Consider the following 21,236-nt stretch of genomic DNA (forward strand, 5'->3'; position numbering starts at 1 on the left):
AGCATGTGGTGAGTCCTGGGGGTTAGAGGGCCTGGCAGCTGCAGCCTGTGTCTCAGTCTCCTCCATACATTACCAAGGGAGCTTGGTAATATGAAACAAAGTTTTATAGTAGTGGCAAAGTAAAGATGGGCATTACCATTTAAAATAAGTGTGTACCTTCACGGAAAGTGCTGATTGGATAACTTGAAAGTAAACAACTACAAAGCACAATTAAAAAGGTTCATTTTCCATTTCACACATTGTGTATCTCTCTTCTTCGTATTACTGGGTAGGGGAGGCCTAGCCAGCTTACCCAGTCTATTACATCCTTCATAACTCCCAGCCAATAATATCTGCTCTGTATCCTGTTCACGGTTTTCTTCTGTCCTAAGTGATGACCAGACTCTGTAAGATGGCTCTCCAAGAAAATATCGTGCCTCCTTTCTGGGTCCACGACCACTTCCCTTTTTTCTTCTTTTTTTGGTCCCACATAATAAAGGCAACCGGCTAATCCAAAAAGCCACAAAAAAAAAAAAAACCAAAATGTTAAGACATACAAAATCAACTTCAATTTCAAATATAATAATAATTCCTTTATTTATATAAAAGAAAATATATTCAGTTATACCAAAAGAGAATACACCTTCTCAGAACATTTAAAGAGAATCCCAAATTATCCTGTCCCCAGATGTGTCACATCACCTGGAGCCTGCAATACTGGGTCACTCATAAAATGACATGCAGGGGCAGATTCATCCATATTGAATCCCACTGGAATGATTTGAGATCAAGGGGGACCTGATAGAGTGGTGGGCTTGTGGCCATTTCCCCACCTCTCTTTAGCTGTTCACTGCTTGCATGCATTAAAGGGTTTGTCCCATCATAGCAAGTAAGGCCTTATCCACAGGATAGTGTGTAACTCACTGATCGGTGGGGGTCTAATCGATGGGACCCCCACAGATCATGAAAACGAACGGTCCGAAATACCACCGTCCGACTCCTCATCGCTCAGCAGTTAGGGAATGTGATTGGCTTTCCTAAAGAGATGGGTTATAAGAGCACGTTTTAAGTTCATCATTAAATACCTTTTACGAACAGTACAAGATTAAGGATATAGAGGATGTAGAGAAGCACTTGAAGAGTAACTGCCTACTTTGTGCTGCCTGTCCTTTTCTTTCTAAAGTTATGGCTTTTTCTCTTCTAAAAGGGTGTGACAAAAATCTTTCTCACCAGAGGTGAAGTGGGCGGAGACTAATGAAGGGAATATGCACAGGGCACATACAGGATGTATATGGTGACCAGCTTGGCAGCTTCCATCACATGGAGGAGCAGTGAACATGTAATAAGTGGTAGAAATCATTAGTACATGAAGTCTATGCCTGTGCTGTGTGAGCACTAAGGGTTAATAGCTTATCTGCACAGAACTGATACTGCCAATGACAAGGTGAGGGAAGGGGAAGCAGCACAAGGAGAGGAGAAAGAGACAGACAGAGAAAGTTCTGTAGAATCACACACTGGGATGGAGGAACTGATAAGGAACAGGGGAGATCTTGTACCTCACTATTCAGTGCAGGAGACTTCTGTATCCACAGTCCTGAACCCTTCCACCTCTGCTACAAACAGAACCCCTCCCCTCCCATGAAATGTTTGGTTATAATACAGACTCTGGGGCTTGTCAGTTCAGGGAAGCAGCTACTGCAGCACTGAGATAATCTGAGGGGATAGCAAAGAAACTGCTGGATTCAGATAATAATGATAATAGGTAAACTTGTTTTACATCCCAAGTGCAATTGATTTGTGGAATAAAAAAAACGTTACAGTCTTTAAAGGGTTTCTCCAGTCACTATATGTACTTTTTTTTTAACTAACCAGTTTTTTTGCATATATTATAGTTGCACGCCCTTACCTCACCACCCTGGGCTGTATACTTTCTTTTCCTTCACAGCTCACTGCTGCAGCTGCATAACTCCAAGATGGCTGCCCCCATTCTGCTAAAAGACTACATCTCCCACAATCCCCCTGGTCAGCATAGCTTCTTCATACAGAGGAACCTGCAGCCACACCCCCCAGCAGGGAACAAGAAGCTGACTGCACATGTCAGACCAGAGAGCCGAGACAGTATACAGGTCGTTTCTATGGAAACTGTAGGTGTAGCAGGAGCTGGCAGTGTACAGGAATGACTTAGATTTCATGAAATGGGGGCAGAAGATTTAATGGCACTGAATTAATAAAGTGATAAGTGTGGGGAGATAAGGTATAGGGAGGTCAATCTTTGTCACCGGAGAACCCCTTTAAGTCCTAACATCTGGGACCATGTTGGTTTGGAATCTGGATGGGGCTCGTCCTGTAAACAGCCCTTCGGACACTTAAAGGAAACCTACCACTTCTGAAAGTAGGTATGAGATGCAAACACCGGGCTCAGGGTGAGCTGGTGCCGGTGCTTAGTCTCGTTAGTGTTAAAACCGCGGTATCGCGGTTTTAACACTTTTTAAACTTTATAGTAGAAACTGCTTCGGCGCTGCGCGCGACCGTGCGCGCGCAACGCCTGCGGCATTTCCAATGTAGGCGCGCGCACGATCGTGCGCACGCAGCGCCGAAGCAGTTTCTGCTATAAAGTTTAAAAAGTGTTAAAACCGCGATACCGCGGTTTTAACACTAACGAGACTAAGCACCGGCACCAGCTCACCCTGAGCTGGTGCCCGGTGTTTGCATCTCATACCTACCTTCAGAAGTGGTAGGTTTCCTTTAATCCACCACTGCCTCCCAATGTACTTGAACTGCGTTTCTATACGTACTTCAGATGTAACGTGAACACGGCCACAGATAGCAGATGATTACTGTGTAAACGTATCCCAAATGGTTTGCGTTTTCTGTGCTGCTGTATCATACACATTGTACACCATTGGTAGCAGGGGATTAGCAGCATAGACTATAGAGACTAGATCACCTGCTGCGGGGTTTTACCTTCCAGAATAAACTTGCGGGCATATCTCTTCAGATTCTTCTTCTTGCTGGAGCAGAATGATGGCGGGAAGGATCCGTCCGCCAGCAGCCGGTAGATGTCCTCCAGCTTGTTGGGACTGGTCTCCACCACTTCCTCCGCCACCTGCAGGGGCTCCATGCCCAGCACAGCCCTACAGAGCTGCCGGCCTCCTCTCACAGCCCATAGAGTGCAATGGAGGAGCGGTAACAGGGCATGCTCACGGCTGCTGCATGTTTCCGGGGGACTTCATTTACTGTGACACCCGCTCCACAAGGGACTGTGTAGAAGAACGCAGCCTGTGCCTCAGGCGCACGGAGGATTTCATCAGTGTGGCTGCAGCTCCGCATCACAGAATCGCAGACGGTTTCTTAGCGGCAGGAGGTGAAGTAGTCACCCGATGTACGCGGAAGTGGTTGTGCCCGCACAGATTGTATGTAATGACGGAGCCCTCGCACCGCTGCGCCTGCTTCTACACTGATAACATCTTCATAGAGGAGTATCAGCTGCATGTCAGCTTCCAGGACGTGCAGCAGTTCACCAGAGACTATGGCAGGGTACGGGAGCTCTGACACAACCGGATAAGAAGGGGGTAACACGACCCAGCTATGCCCCTAGGTGCCATAAGGGGGCAGTAGTGTCTCTCCGGCCCCTCACAATTCTACATCCCAGGCGCAGGAAAGTGGCGATTTTAGGGCCAGTTCCCATCTGCGTTTTGCCTAAGATTTTCTTTTCTTTTCTTTTTTTTTTTTTTTTAACAACAGATTGTAACTTAAATAAATGTCTGGACATTTATAGCAAATAGTATCAGTTTTTTTTAATAATGTGTACCTTTAAGTGATCCAATAGTGCATTAGTGTCAGTCTCCATTTTTCATTTACATTGGTGTCAGTTTTCATTTTTCATTATTTTATAGGCATCTGTTTTGGGTTTTTTTTTAATTCCAGCTATTTTTTTCAAATAACAGAAGTTCTAACTTAAGATGTAAAAGCTAATACTTACGGACACCATTGCAAGTCTAAATCTAAATCAATGGGGGAAAAAACAGATCCATTATTCATCTGTTTTTAAACAGAAACTTCAAAACGGAAACCTGTCAGTGTAGGCTTACTGATGGTCAGATGTATTCCCAGCCCTGGACTGATGTATGGAGAGTTTCTAACTAATAACAGCAAATGACAAACATCACTGTCATTTGCAGTGGCAAAATATCGGGTTCTCAGAAAGTGTTAAAATACGTAAATAACATTTCAGGTGAAACACAACAGTACTTATTTATTTCATTCCATTTTAGTTTTTGTTTTTTTAAATGAAGCCACAAAAGAAAAAAATACACCATATGACTCCACAGGTTATAGAAACCCCTTCAGGTCGGTGGTAATTCGGCGCCCTGGCCAGTTAACCCAGTAGACGTGTGCAGCAAGTATGACAGATTGAACTAGTTGATGTGTAACTGGCCTTCCCACCAGAAAAAGTACTGCAAACTCTGTCCAATTGACCTGTAACAACTGCTAATAGAGCTAATAGAAAGGGAAGCCAGGTGTTGGATTTTAATAAGCTATCCTTAGAATAGGACTTCAGTAGTGCGGTCCTGAAAAACCTTTTAATGGAAACCGAATATATAAGCAATATACTGTAATACAGTTATATTGTATGAGAGATCAGAGAATAGGGTTGAAACACAAAATAGGAAAAGAAATATGTATCAAAATTCAATTCTCATACTTTTCCCTAGAAAGTACATATCAATAAATAAATAGGGCAATCTATAAAAAAACATTTTCCCATACAATGACACTGTTACTCGAAAAAAAGCTCCCTGGTCTCTCCCATAAAAGTTAGAAAAAAAAAAGTGATCAAAGGCCAAAATGGTATCATTCCCCTGATCCTATGGATAGGGTATACATTTTTTTAAAAGATAAAACCCCTTTATTTTTGAAAGGTTTACTAATCTGCATTTATCTGATTTCTTTCAGACATTACAAAGTAAAGGCTGCCGTGGGGATGAGAAGTTTGCACGTGTACTGGAAACGGTATGGATGTAGTGATACACCGGTCAAATTATTATGCTGCTTGTTTTACGGTGTTAAAAAGCTACAACAGTCTCTACATTTTGTATTAATCAATAATACATTGAATATAAAAAAGTTTTGTAATGTTTTATCAGTGGAGATAAGAGTTAATAATAGTTGCAGTTCGGTCGTGTGACCCTTTTGCTACTAGTCAATCACTGCCATGGCTAGTAGAAAGGGGCATCAATTTGCCAGATTGGCTGTTCGGACACCAATACGTCCGGGTCGGGCAGCCGAATCCAGAGGTGAAACTATGATTCTGTTCATCTCTATTTATCAGATCATAGTGCTTTCTTGTCCACTTACATTGGCTTATCCTCCCTTATTTTACCTTAGTGGAGTTTGACACTTTGGGGCACATTTACTTACTTGTCCCGTCGCGATCCCCGCCGTGCGGTGTCCGACGAGGATTTGGGTCTGCCGCGATTCACAAAGATGGTGTGTCCAATTTCCTGCATCTGTCGCTTCCCCACTGAGGTCCGCCGGAATTTGCCTTCTTCCCGGTGCATGTGAGTGCTGATCTTGTGACACAATTTGCTGACAAAAATGCGGCTTTCAGACCCTTAGTAAATGTGCCCCTTTGTGTGACTGGTCCTTGAACTACCGTGCGTGACCAGTCCTGTTTCAGTTAGCAACTGAATAAGTTTGCTGTATTATGGAATCCCCAGCATTGTCGGCTGTGGTTCATGGACACTGGACAGCAGTGTGAAACTGCCTTAACCTGTTTTTCACTATCAAATCTGTGCTGAATTTCTCCTTCTTAAAGACATGGACAAAAGCTCCCTGAGGGGGAAGCAGTGGTCCAGAGAGGACTGTAATCCAGAGATACAGACAGAAACAGAGGGGGGGTTGTATGTTGGCACAATATGTGGCAGTGTATGATCCAAACCCCGCCAGATGCATCAGAGGCTCTGGACTCTTGATAGATATCTGATGGCATGGGTGCACGGTTCAGTTCTACCAGGTCCTACCTGGCATTCCAAATGCGCTTTAGCTTGCGCCTGAACTTAGTGCAGGCTATGGCTAGCGCACAGACACGCCCTGCCCCCTCCCTACACAAGTGGTGTGGGGGGCGGAATAGGCACCGATTCCAGGCTCTGTGCTGGAAATTGTGACTAAATCGAAGCTTATACACCTGTTTTTAGGGGTACGAGCTGTGTTATATGGGAGTGTTACGAGTGAAAGAATATGGACGAATGTTCATAGCCCACTACAGTATTGAACATTTTAAATTCTGTTCATTGTCATCAGTGAAATTATGTTGTTGGTTCCCTTTCTGTTTGTTTAAATACATCAAAATCTTTGTCTTCATACTGCAGTTTTCTGTTCTTTATATAAAGTTTTTAATACATTTTGCTTCAGGTCAAAAAAGAGGTCCAAAGAAGACAGAATTTGGCAGGAGAATCGCTGCGAAGGAAGGCAGAAATTTCACTTTATTATAAACCTTTACACCCAGAAGTGTATGTGTTAAAGGTAATGTACAATGTATATTCACAAACAAAAAACAATTTTTTTTCAATATTTTTACAGTTTATTTTAGAACTATATATATTTGTAATTCATTGTATAAAATCAAAATCAAGCACAAGCATGATAAACCAGGGACACTTCCAAATAGATCCAGGCACTGTGACTGTGGTAATCTTATATTTGTTATCCATGGCATCCTTCCTTCTAAAATCAACTTTTAAAATTATGCTAAAGAGACAGGTCTCTGGGGTGCGTGTTATCAGAGCCCCTTTGTACTGCAGCTTCACAGGCTGTTTAACCATCTCACCACTTGCCTGTGAATCTGCAGCAAGTAGGAGCTCTGGTTACCCCCTCCACCTTCCCCAGAGCCCATGGATAACAAATATAAAAAGATCTATGAGTAAGTGTCCTTGGTTTGTAATGCTTGATTTTGATGGTAGATTCCCTTTGAAGGGGTTGTCCTAGAGTTATGGAAAAAAAAAGGTGGCCGGGAGGGAGCTGATTAAAAAAATAAAGATGTACTTACCTTCTGTCGCCCTCCGGGTGTCCCACACTGCTTTTGCTCCGGTCTGCGCGGCATGTAAACAAACATGGCTGCCGGAGCAGTGCTGGATTCAGCTTCCGGCCAGCCGTAGCCACCCACCCGTCCCTATTCACAGCACTGTGTATGCGGACCGGATGGTTGTCGGGTCCAGCCGGAAGCTGAATCCATCACTGCTCCGGCGGCCGTTTGTTAACATGACGCACGGACCTGAGCGACAGCAGAACAGGACACGAGGAGTGCGTCAGAAGGTAAGTACATCTTTATTTTTTAGGCAGCCCCCTCCCGGCCACCTTTTGTTTTTTGTCATAACTCTCGGACAACCCCTTTAAGTGTTATCAAATTAATTTCACTTTACCATGCGATTATTTTTTCCCTTGTATAATACACTGACAGACAGCCTATTTAGACCGTGTCTCTGAATGTTTTTTGGTGTTGTGGGTTGGCAGCAGAGGTAAGTAACACACTTACCTCTGCAGTTCAACTAATTTAGATGCAACAACTCAGCCACTATGCTAAAAATCTAGCTATGTGCTTCCTGTCCCATTCTCTTTTTATTAACTGCTAAGAACAGTGCTGGGTGTTCGACCCTTACCAGTCTTCTATTTTGAAACTATCCTAAGTTCATCAATATTTTTGGCTCAGAAACCACTTTCAGGAGGGGAGATGCCATTGAAGACTTAAATCTTCTCTGCCTTATATCTAATCCCTGTATTTTACTATATTTATTTAAGAAATTGTACCACATTTTGCAGTATGTCAATATGTTACATACTTGCAGTCGATTTTGCTATGCAGACATTGCAGGTGCTTGCGCTCTATCTGCTGACATGCTCTGTTCTCCTATATACATGTGTGAGACACAGACATCAGCTACACAAGTACCTGACATGTTCTCCCATACACATGGCTGCATCGCAGAGCAGTTGTATCTTTCATATACACCCACAGGATGTAGGAGGCGTGGCCGCCAGCACCAGGAGTGTCACATCATTATACAGGCTGTCATCTCATACACACAGGCTGCAGGGGGTGTCAGCACCAGGGTTGTCATATCATTATACAGGCTGTCAGTCAAGCACTGGGGGTGTGGCTGTGCCTCCCACTCATGAATAAGCTGGACAGCTCATTGGACATCTCTCAGGTCATTTGCATACAGCTTTAGTACTTGATTGTTTAAGCTTACAGGCATATACAGGGATAATGTGGGGATAGAGGCAATGCTTTCTAATGGCAGTTTATGAACATATATTTAGTTTTGGCGGGGTTAATTTGCCTGACAGGTTCTCTTTAAATATACTTGGGATAACAAAATAACACATTCTCTAATTCACTGTTATTAACAAAAATACACTATTTCACAAATATAATTCCAACCTGTCTGGAATTATTTCAATTACGTTTACAATTTCTCTTGCCCCTGGATTCAACCGTAAATCTTTGGACTATTCGGATTCTTCTCATGAACAGTTTCTCTTGTCTGCAGTCCTCTCTGCCTCCTACCTCTTCCCCCTGCATTACAAGACTAGCTCATAAACGGGCACTTCTTGCCGGCAAGGAGCAGTGTGCAGAGACTTATTATACTTATTACAGACAAGATAAGGTCTTTATCCAGGAGGGAGGCATATAGCAGACCTGACTCTGGAATATTACACTGACAAACCTAGGGAGTGATAGGAGCTAAAACAGCAATAAAACTGAGTAAAATTGTAAAGAAGGGGTTATAATGATCTTTATTGTGTAAACAATTCGAGAACTTTCATGGGCAAATCCCTTTATGTACAAACCTAAAGAACCTATCTTGAAATAACCCCGGGACTCCCTCCATATGGTTTTCTTTCAATTTAGGCTTTATGTACCCAACCCTTTGTACCAATATAGATTGTGTATGTAAGCAGTAAAGTAAAATTGGGACCACGCACTCCAATGGGTTTTAACATGCTTTTAATATCTTCAAAGTGATAGATTACAGCAGTAATACTTGTGTGACGTTTCGGCCACAAGGGCCTTTCTCAAACACTGTAAATCGAACATGTATACAACATCAATATTGACATGAAATATAGCAGTGGATATAAGGTACATATATACATAAATACATAATAGTGGAAAAATCCAAGGAACATCAATACAATATCCATGTAGTCAGTTCAACGTGGTAGTAGTCTAAGATTCTCAGAGCCAGGATTCATCAACAAATGTAGTTCACATCATTACAAGATATTAGTAAGACAACAGGGTATCAGAGTGAACAAAGCTGTGCAGACATATACCAGTAGTATCTAAAATCAAAGAAAACAGGTTAATGCTCACCAAAAGCTGTCTACCAAAGAGTCTACTTTCGCGCGACAGAAATCGGGGGGCGTGGCCACCGGACAACCCGAAGGATTCGGAAAAAACGCAGAATTTAAAAAGCCATTTGTGTCGCAAGATCAAGCACTCGCATACACCAGAAAAAAGCAGGTGAACTCCAGCGGACCTTAGTGAATCCCGGCAGAACCCGAATCAGCGCCGGAGAACCCGCCGCTGGATCGCGACTGGACCGGGTAAGTAAATGTGCCCCTGTGTGTGAGCTGACTATTTAGACAGGAAGTCGCTCCCCCAGGGGGCGGGATCGGATGATGCGAACAATGGGGCACATTTACTTACCCAGTCCATTCACGTTCCAGCGGCGGCTTCTCTGACGAGCTTTCGAGTCTTCCGGCGATTCATGAAGGTCCTGCGCCCGATGTCCACCAGGTGGCGCTGCTGCGCCGAAGTCCGCCAAGGTGCCCCGGAGTTTATCGTCTTTATCGTGGTGCATGTGAGTATGGCCCATGCGATTTTTTTTTTTTTTTTTAAACGCGCCGGTTGTTCCGAATCCGTCGGGTTACCGTTCGGCCACGCCCCCCGATTTCCGTCCCGTGCATGCCAGCGCCGATGCGCCACAAACCGATCGCGTGCGCCAAAATCCCGGGGCAATTCAGGGAAAATCGGCGCAAATCGGAAATATTCGGGTAACACGTCGGGAAAACGCGAATCGGGCCCTTAGTAAATGACCCCATTGTGTCAGGTCTGATCCTATTGCCTCCTATGTAAGGAGATGCGACAGATTAGGCGCACGTGAATATGTTTTGCATCAAAAGTGTCGCACGCAAGGACAGCTGTTTAGTAGAGAGATAACAATGAGCTCATGTAATCTAGGTATGTAGGGACTGGATCCATGTCAGATAATAGGATGGTGTATTATCACAGTTATCACTCTATGTGTAGAATCTTACCCATCAGTGTATAGGAGGGAATTAGCGTCTCTGTGGATAGAAATAAAGAGTAATGTTAAAACATATAACATTACTCTTTATTTCTTTCCACAGAGAAATAAACATATAACATTACTCTTTATTTCTTTCCACAGAGAAATAAACATATAACATTACTCTTTATTTCTATCCACAGAGACGCTAATTCCCTCCTATACACTGATGGGTAAGAGTGATAACTGTGATAATACACCATCCTATTATCTGACATGGATCCTGTCTAAATAGTCAGCGCACACACAAAGTCACTAGCGCATCCTCCTGTGTGCAGCAAGCACAATACTAAGCGCCTACACCCAGATACTCTTTGGTAGACAGCTTTTGGTGAGCATTAACCTGTTTTCTTTGATTTTAGATACTACTGGTATATGTCTGCACAGCTTTGTTCACTCTGATACCCTGTTGTCTTACTAGTATCATGTAATGATGTGAACTACATTTGTTGATGAATCCTGGCTCTGAGAATCTTAGACTACTACCACGTTGAACTGACTACATGGATATTGTACTGATGTTCCTTGGATTTTTCCACTATTATGTATTTATGTATATATATACCTTATATCCACTTGTATATTTCATGTCAATATTGATCTTGTATACATGTTCGATTTACAGTGTTTGAGAAAGGCCCTTGTGGCCGAAACGTCACACAAGTATTACTGCTGTAATCTATCACTTTGAAGATATTAAATGCATATTAAAACCCATTGGAGTGCGTGGTCCCAATTTTACTTTACTGTACGTGGGGTTGGATCCCTGGATCAGATGCACCAAGATACTTGAGAGTGCAGACCGAATATGTAAGCAGTGTTTGCATTACCTTTACGTAACCTTTCATGGTCTCATATAGATGAATATTGTACTATTTAACAAACAGCAAAGAAGATGTGATCAAGACTTTTACACTTGCTGGAATTACACTTTGCCACAAAGAAATTCAAGCAAAGCGCAAGCAACCATTTATTGGCTGAGTAGATGTGGACGATAACAGTATCTCTGTCTGATAGTTGTCTTTCTTAATTAAGGAATCTTTTTTAACTGAAGAATTTTTGGAAGCTGTTCGTATTTGCAAGTCTCCTAATGCTAGTTTGGAAAGTCTCTTGAACAATCTTCATCCCATCCCAGGTAATTTGCATTTTAAAATGTACAATAACCGAATACTTTTTGGTTTAAAACAGATATTAGTTTTTGTCTAATGAAAAATGTTAGCTTTAACCCCTTAAGGACCAGGCCCTTTTTCGTTTTTGCGTTTTTATTTTTCACTCCCCACCTTCAAAAATCTATAACTTTTTTATTTTTCCGTGTACAGAGCTACGTGATGGCTTATTTTCTGCGTAACAAATTGCACTTCGTAGTGATGGTATTAAATATTCCATGCCGTGTACTGGGAAGCGGGAAAAAAATTCTAAATGCAGTGAAAATGATGAAAAAACACATTTGCGCCATTTCTTGTGGGCTTGGTTTTTACAGCTTACACTGTGCGCCCCAAATGACAGGTCTATTTCATTCATTAGGTCAATACGATCACAGGGATACCAAATTTGTATAGGTTTTATAATGTTTTCATACATTTACAAAAATTAAAACCTCCTGTACAGAAAAAAATTTTTTCATTTTGCCGTGTTCTTGCGCTAATAACTTTTTCATACTTCGGTGTATGGAGCTGTGAGTGGTGTCATTTTTTGCGACTTCTGATGAAGTTTTCAATGCTTCTATTTTTAGGACTGTGCGACCTTTTGATCACTTTTTATAGAATTTTTTCTATTTTTCAAAATGGCAAAAAAATGCCATTTGCGACTTCGGGCGCTATTTTCCGCTACGGGGTTAAACGCAGTGAAAAACGGTTATTATATTTTGATAGATCGGGCATTTTCGGACGCGGCGATACCTAATGTGTTTATGATTTTTACGGTTTATTTATATTTATATCACTTCTAGGGAAAGGGGGGTGATTTGAATTTTTATGTTTTTTTAATTTAATTTTTTTTTTTTTACTTTTTTTTATTTATTTTTTTTACTATTTTTAAGACTCCCTAGGGTACTTTAACCCTAGGTTGTCTGATTGATCCTACCATATACTGCCATACTACAGTATGGCAGTATATGGGGATTTTGCATACCATCTATTACAATGTGCAGATCGCACATTGTAATAGATAGCCTCGATCATGACAGCCTCGGATCTTTGTGTGATCCCAGGCTGTCATGGCAACGGATCGCCGCTCCCCGGTGACGTCACGGGGAGTGACGATCGGAGCCAAGATGGCGGCGCCCACGCGCCGCCGGCTCTTTAATGCAGCCGGCAGCTTTGCCGGCGGCGATCAAAGGGTTAACACCCGCGATCGGTGCAAGCACCGATCGCGGGTGTTAGCGATGGGCATTTGCTTCATTATGAAGCAAATGCCCGGTGAGTATGAAGAGGGCTCAGCCCGTGAGCCCTCTTCATACTCCCCCATACGCAGTAAGACGTAAGGGTACGTCTTATTGCGCTATGGGGTTAAAATTAAATTTTTCTGTGTTGAATATTTAGGGCTCAACCACACGTGCTGCTAGCGTTGCGGTCATAATGAACTGCTAGTGCACAGGGGGCGGGCCCTTTTACATTTCCAGTGAAATGCATGCAATCGGTAACCTGACCCCGGTGTCTTATATTGTTTAAAGGGAACCTGTCACCAGGAGACCCATTTTTAGCTCTCCCCCAGAGAAAAAAAGATATGTTATATTGTACCTTTCATTAGCTGTGTGACTAGGCAGTTGCCTAATGGGAGGGGCTGGAAAGGAGCAGTTCCCCCCCACCCTTGGGAAACAGCTACTCCATGTGACCTTTTCAAATATATGAAAACTCATCACTTGGCTTAGCAACACCCCCTGCTCCTCTACAGCCAATCCCGAGTGTGGGGAGTTATTCATAAATTTGAAAAGGTCACATGTTTCCCAAGGGTGGGGAAAAATACAGCACATGCTAATGAAAGGTACAACATAACATATCTTTTTTTCTGTAAAACCAATTTTTTATACAAAAACACTTTGGCAGCGTATGTACTATGCTCTGTGGGAACTGGGGGAGTGCTAAAAATGGGTCTCCTGGTGACAGGTTCCCTTTAAATGCAAGACTGCGGGGTTTGGGTAACATTCACATGTGCTTAATTGGAAATGCATATGCAATGTGGCCTGTCTTCTAGCGTTATGTGTGCTAGCATTATGAAACACAACACTAGCGGCACGTGTCCTTTCATCAGAAGCAGATTTTTTAAACTAACCCATTCCCAGTAACCTTCCCACTTGATGAACATTATAAGGACGTTGTAATATACAGCCATATAACTGCTGGTATCTAAGAAAATTATTTCCTATATCTTAATATTGTAGTAATGGTCAACAGAATAGAACATACCACTTCTGTATCATACTATACTTCTGTATGTTTGAAGATTATTTCTTGGGAAATACATAAAAGACTTATGTTCCAATATAATGCTTGTGTGTACTGATGTATGTACTGAACTTTTATCCCCTTTTTTGTTTTAGATAAAAGAATATATTGTTTCCCTGTGTTTGTTCCTCAGTTTTGCAGAGACTTTGTGGAAGAACTTGAACATTTTGAGAAATCACACTTGGAAAAGGGAAGACCAAACACAATGAATAACTATGGGGTACTTTGCTTTCACTATGACACAATTGGTTTTATTTTTGATATTATATGCATCAAAGGAAACTGGTGTGGACCATATATCCACTGGAAACAGTCACTGGAGTCACTTCAGAATTTTAGCATTTATAATAATAATAATAATAATCTTTATTTATACATTGCTATCATATTCCGTAGCACCTTACAAATCATAGAAGACATATGCAAATAGCATAAGACTTAAAGAGTACAAACACAGTCATATAGAACAATAGAAGTGAGCGTCGCAAGAGCTTACAGTCTATGAGGATGAGGGGGTGACACGAGGTATAAGAGCTTGTATAATGGTCCAGCCATTCTTTATAAGGGAACAGAATAAAATAATTTAATAAATAAAAATGCTGCTTGAAGCAGCCGTCATCTTATATACAAGGTCCAAGCTGAATTTGACTGCAGAGAAGCCTGGAGCTTGGTATCTATCTGGTGTTTGCAGGATAACAGATGGGAGGAGGACACATGTTGGGTTAGTAAAGAGAGTGAGAGTTTCAACATAAGAAATTTTGCAACGCAACACACACGTGAAGTCAGCAGTATCCTGCAGAGCGTTCCACACACTTTCAGGCATTCCTATAGTGTGTTTGACAAAGACCCTACGTCACTATGAACACTACTTCTTCTACAGTAGTGCACAACCTTTACTTGAATAAACATTTAGGGGTAGGATCCCTTGGTCTGATACACACCCCCACTTGTTGCAGTGCGAACCGTTTTATATTTACAATAGGGAGGTTCACTTGTCTAGTTGAGAGTGAATCGGAGCAACGATTAGCAATTTAGAGGTTTCAATTGTAAGAAATGGGTGGATTCTGGAGATGTTCCCGAGATGCATTCAGCAAGACCGAGCAAGAGATTGAAAATACGGTGAGAAGGAGAGTTCAGAGTCCTGCACAATCCCAGACAGCAGGACTTCTGCCTCGGTGCTATAGTGATGCCATAGACCGAGGTGGAGAGGTCAGGGCATTTGTTGTAAAGTTGAAAATACTTTACTTATTTGGGCAATAAACATTTATCAAGGTAGAATTTAAAATGTCGACAAATTGCATCTAAGGGGTAGTGTAGAAAGTGGAGTAGAGGCTTAGGAATGGAAATGACAAACTTATCTAACTTAGGTCAACATCTCCATGCTGGTCACAACAGCCCGGGCAAAATGTCTGCCTCGGCTATCATAAAAATCCAAAGAAAAAAAAATATGCAAATGGGAAAAAGATAAAAATAAAATAATATTTTGATACACTCTCTTACTGCACTTGTTTTTCTTTTTTTTGTCTAGGTTCTTCTGAATGAGCTTGGATTAGATGATTCCCTCATTACGCCTCTTCGTGAACAATATCTGTGCCCCCTTGCATCAGTTTTATTTCCAGACTGGGGTGGGGGTAGCCTGGATAGTCACAAAGCCTTTGTTGTACAGTATTCTGTGGATAAAGACTTGGATTTGAGTGGCCACTACGACAACTCTGAGGTCACTCTGAATGTTTCACTAGGAAAAGAGTTTACCGATGGAAATCTATATTTTTCCGACATGAAAGAGGTAGTTATGTAACACGGTTTGTATATTTATTTGACTAACATGAGTGAATAAAATTAAATTATAAGGGAATTAAAGGGATGATCCCATTTCTACCTTCTATAGAAGCTTCTATGTTTACTACCAGTGGACAGAAATGAGACCATGGTCACACAGGTGCACGGCTCATTAGTATCATAGAGAGTAATCAGATGTGTAAGTTATAACGAGCCGTGCACCTGTGTGACCATGCTCAGATTTCTGTCCACTGGTAATAAACATAGAAGCTTTCAATAGAAGGACAGCAAGCAAAGCTCTTAGGCTGGCGCCACACGTGGCGCTTTTGTCTGCGTTTGCGAACGCAAACGCAGACAAAGTCGCGCCCACCGGGGAGGGCCTCGGCCCGATCGCATCGGCGTTTCTATGGAAACGCCTGCGATCGGGAACGAGCCGCCGGTGTTTCGTGTTAATTTAACGCGAAACACCGGCGTCTCGTTCCCGATCGCAGGCGTTTCCATAGAAACGCCGATGCGATCGGGCCGAGGCCCGCTCCGGTGGGCGCGACTTTGTCTGCGTTTGCGTTCGCAAACGCAGACAAAAGCGCCGCGTGTGGCGCCAGCCTTAATCCTTTCCCGACGAGGCCCTTTTTCGTTTTTGTGTTTTCATTTTTCACTCCCACCAACTTTTTTATTTTTCCGTGTACAGAGCTGTGTGATGGTTTGTTTTCTGCATAACAAATTGCACTTCATAGTGATGGCATTTAATATTCCATGTTGTGTACTGGGAAGTGGGAAAAAAATTCCAAATGCAATGAAATTGGTGGACAAATGCATTTGTGACGTTTTCTTGTGGGCTTGGATTTTACAGCTTTCACTGTGCCCCCCAACTGACATGTCTACTCTATTCTTTGGGACGGATATACCAAATTTGTATATGTTTTATAATTTTTACAAGAATTAAAACCTCCTGTACAAAAAATTTTGTATTTTGCCATCTTCTGGTGCTAATAACGTTTTCATACTTCGGTGTACGGAGCTGTGGGTGGTGTCATTTTTTGCGACATTTGACGTTTTCAATGCTACCATTTTTAGGACTGTACGACCTTTTGATCATTTTTATTGAATTTTTTTATATATTTTTTTTTTTAAATAGCAAAAAAGGTGTCATTTTGGATTTTGGTCACTAGATAAGGCATTTTCGGATACAGCGATACCTAAAGTGTATATTATTTTTATGTCTATTTATATTTATATCAGTTTTAGGGCAAGGGGGGGGGGTGATCGATCCTATCATATACTGCCATACAACAGTAAGGCAGTATACGGGGATTTTCCACTTCATTCTTTACAATGTGCTATTCGCACATTGTAATCAATGGGTTAAAATGAGACAGCCATGGGTCTTCGGAAGACCATCTTGGGAGGATCGTCGCTCCACGTGTCGTCATTGGGGAGCGGAGATCGGTGGCCATGACATATCTCGATTTAACCCATTCATGTCAATGTGTGATTTGCATATTGTAATAAATGAGGTGGAAAATCCCTGTATACTGCCATTCTGTAGTATGGCAGTATATGATAGGATCGATCAGACAACCTAGGGCAGTGGTGGCGAACCTATGGCACGGGTGCCAGAGGTGGCACTCAGAGCACTTTCTGTGGGCACCCAGGCCTTCACCCCAGCACAGAGTTTGCCAGATAGGACTCAAGGCTTTCTCCTGTGGTCCAGTACAGGCCAGGACTTGCCATTTTAAAGCGACATCCGTGGCTGCCAAGGTAACAGCAGAAACAAGAAGGTGTGGATAGAGACAGCTCTGTGAACCCTGATTCTTTCTCTTCAGGGAACCCAGGATGGAAGCTAAAATCCAAATTTCTCCATCATCTATCTATTGTATTGGTGAACTCATTATGCCAATATGATTGAAACCTGAGATACAGCAGGGATTAATAAGTTACTGCTTAAATTGTCATGTTGGCACTTATGACATATACATGGGTTTTGGTTGTACTTTGGGAATCTATCTCCAGAAGGTTGACCATCACTGACCTATTGTTAAAGTGCCATAGGGAGTCTGAAAAATAGTAAAAATATAAATTAAAAAACGTTAAAAAAAAATAAATAAATAAATAAAATCACCCCCCTATTCCTATAACTGATATAAATATAAACAGTAAAAATCATAAACACATTAGGGATCGCCATGTCAGAAAATGCCCGATGTATCAAAATATAATAACGATTTTTCACTGGGTTAAATCCGTGATGGAAAATAGCGCCCCACACATTGCAATGAATGAGGTGGAAAATCCCCACATACTATTGTATGGCAGTATATTATAGGATCAATCAGACAACGTAGGGTTAAACTACCCTAGGGGGTTTGAAAAATTTAAAAAACCTAAAAATTCAAATGACACCCCCCTTGGCCTAGAACTGATATAAATTTAATTAAACAGTAAAAATCATAAACACATTAGGCATCACTGCTTCCGAAAATGCCTGATCTATGAAAATATAATAACGTTTTTTCACCCGGTTTAACCCCGTAACGGTAAATAGTGCCAAAAATCCAAAATGTCACTTTTTTGCCATTTTAAACAAAATATAAAAAGATCAATAAAAAGTGTTCAAAATATTGTACAGTCCTAAAAATGGTATAATTGAAAACATCATCAAAAGTCACACAAAAGTGTACCCACAGCTACATACACCAAAGTAAAAAAGTTAGTAGCACCAGAAGATGGCAAAATCAATAACAAAAATTTTGTACAGGAGGTTTTAATTTTTGTAAATTTATGAAAAACCAATACAAATTTGTTATCCCCATGATCACACCGACCCAAAGAATAAAGTAGACATGTCATTTGGGGCGCTCAGTGAAAGCCGTAAAATCCAAGCCCACAAGAAAACATTGCAAATGCATTTTTTCACAATTTTCACTGCATTTGGAATTTTTTAATCATTATTGGCATATTAAGTACCGTGACTATTAAGTGCAATTTGTTACGCAGAAAACAAGCCCTCACACAGCTCTTTAGGTGTAAAAATAAAAAAAGTTATAGATTTTTGAAGGTGACAGGTTCCTATAGAGCCCTAATCACCAACAGCCTTCTTTTAGCTAAAAATTGTTTCCCTCACATCACCATAAATCATCTTTTATCTTATATTACCTGACATCAGAGAGAGCATGTCCTGTTTGGCTGGCCCCTCCCATCTCCTCCTCATGCTTTATGCCACCTTACTATTTAGTAGTTCATGTCATGTGACATCATATCAGGTCATTTAGCCTCGTAAAAATAGTATATGATCACATACATGATGTACAGTTTGCTATTGTAAGAAGGCTAAAGGACCTGTGATGATGTCCCTCTGGTCACAAGTCTTGAATGCAACACAAGCCACTGTGTAAAAATTGACACAATATTTCCCATCTGTACATAGAGCTTTATATGTCTGTAGTTGAATATGAGCAATAGGTCCCTAAGTACAAGGAGGCAGGACAGTGATTTGAAGAGACACAGAGCTGTCAGTCAAAATAATGGGGTGTGGTTCACAGGAGAGAGAAATGTCGTAGCCAGGAGACATGAATCAGAAAAGCTAATTTGCATATCAGAAAATGGCTGTAATTAAGGTACAGTGAATCACTGGCAGCTAATTTTAGGTGATATGGGGAGGACTTGTACCCCTTTATCAGCAGGCAGGGTTAGGCATGGTGGTAAAATTCCGGTGACAGGTCCTCTTTAATGTCTCTCTGTTGTGTTATTTAGGTGCCATCCAATGAAAGAACGTTTATAGAGGTTGAACATACTATTGGCCATGGGATACTTCACAGAGGTCAGCAAGTTCATGGAGCTCTTCCTATTACCTCTGGGGAAAGATGGAATCTTATAATATGGATGAGAGCATCTTCCGTACGCAATAAACTGTGTCCCATGTGTAACAAGGAACCTCAACTAGTAGAGACAATAGGAGATGGCGATGGATTTACAGTGATAAAAAATGATAATGGAGAAGAAACTGTGGATGTTTGCACTTTAATCTAAACACCATATTACCGAAAAATAAAGCCCATCGCTTAGTCCAATTTATAGCTATAGCGACTAGAATTCACATAGCAACAAAATGGAAATCTCCGGACCTATCATTGACTGCCTCCTCACTGTTTGAAGGGTTCAGGAACCCTTGGATCGCTTCTCAAGGCTCCACCACCCTCAAGAGAGCTCTATCCCGGTCACACATTCAGATTTTCAGATGCAGTTTTCAAAGTCCAAACGAGAGTGGAGTGAAAAAAGAGGAGGAGCTTCCCTCAATGATACGTCCTCACCCATTCTGATCCACACCTGCTTCTGGCTTCGAAAACTGCATCTGAAAAACTGAACGTGTGAATGCACCCTAACCGTCCATTATGCATCAACATAGTCTTGGTCTATCCATATTCTACACTATACAGATCTTGTGATCTTGTTACCTGTATGCTTTTCTCCTTCCCCCTGTGTCCCCTATGTTTTCTTGTTTTGAATGATACAGAAGCTGGTTATGTATCAAGAAAATTTTGTTTTTATTACCGTTCCCCCTGTGTGTGGTAGACCTTGCACCATGACCTGTAGCTTGTAGATTTGCGATCCTCACGCTGCCGACAGGAAGTGTATGTGTGAGTGTGAGCTTGTCTTGGAATGCAGGGGGGAGGAGCTATGGCAAGTAGACTGGAGATTTTCATGAGAAGAATCTGTCCTGCCCGACCTTAGACAGAAGAAGATTTACGGTTGGATCCAAGGGCAAACAAAATTGCGTACACCAGGGCTGATAAGGACAGGTTGGACTTATATCTGTGAAATGCTGTCTTTTTGTTAATAATCGTGAATTAGAGAATGTGTTATTTTGCTATCCTGAGTATATTTAAGAATCTTGTCTTAGTGGGAATACCCCTTTAAAAACTTGCTGCCAAAATGGATTTTAAACATTTATATGTCTATTAATTAAAAAAAAAATGTAAATGCACTATTTTAAAATAAAATAATAGAAAATACACCTCTAAGTTTTTTTTTTGTTTGCTCGTATGTGTCTTAGTAAATGTTCACACTTCAGTATGTCAAATAATTGGGTTAGTTGATTAGATACTGCACACTAAAGTGCCATTGTGGCAATAGAAATATATGTGTGACATTCATTGATTACAAAGATTTGGTACATTTACTTTTTCTATACTTTCTTTAATAAATCTATTTTGAGCCCATAAAATATATTTCACTCTATATTGGGCAGATTAAGACAAGTCATACTTCTGGGAAGAAAACTGCACCACCACAGTTTTATTGCTGTTTTAGCTTCTATCACTCAGTAATAGTCAGTGAAAAAGCAGACACTTCATGATCTCTCTAGTGCTGTGTTCTGACAATGTGGTCATTTTGTTTCATTTCGCTTTTGAACATTTACTAGTACCTGACACACAGAAAGAGAGATGAAATGGATGAGAGATCATGAGATGCATATTACACATGACATTCTCCCCTCTGCTATTACAGCCATTACATACTGTCAGATCTGCTATATATTTATAAGTGTTCTGCATTTTTCACACAATTTTTATGCCATATTCAATGCCTCAAAATGCATGTGAAAAAGGTTTATGATTATGGTCAATTTTTTCCATGGCAATGGATCAGTTAAAAAAAAATACATCGCACTTGCATGTGTCTC

General features: G+C 41.3%; 1 protein-coding gene across 1 annotated transcript; it reads left to right on the plus strand.

Moving 5' to 3' along the window:
• The first annotated feature begins 1,951 nt into the window (after positions 1-1,951).
• OGFOD2 (2-oxoglutarate and iron dependent oxygenase domain containing 2) lies at positions 1,952-20,533 on the plus strand. Its single transcript, XM_072144126.1, has 7 exons — positions 1,952-2,123; positions 4,936-4,992; positions 6,394-6,504; positions 11,370-11,469; positions 13,873-13,997; positions 15,306-15,563; positions 19,307-20,533. The coding sequence occupies exons 1-7, from the start codon at positions 1,953-1,955 to the stop codon at positions 19,580-19,582; spliced, it is 1,098 nt and encodes a 365-aa protein (XP_072000227.1). The 5' UTR covers position 1,952; the 3' UTR covers positions 19,583-20,533.
• The last annotated feature ends 703 nt before the right edge of the window (positions 20,534-21,236 follow it).

Source organism: Engystomops pustulosus, chromosome 1 (genome assembly GCF_040894005.1).
Source record: "Engystomops pustulosus chromosome 1, aEngPut4.maternal, whole genome shotgun sequence".
Classification (NCBI taxonomy): domain Eukaryota; kingdom Metazoa; phylum Chordata; class Amphibia; order Anura; family Leptodactylidae; genus Engystomops; species Engystomops pustulosus.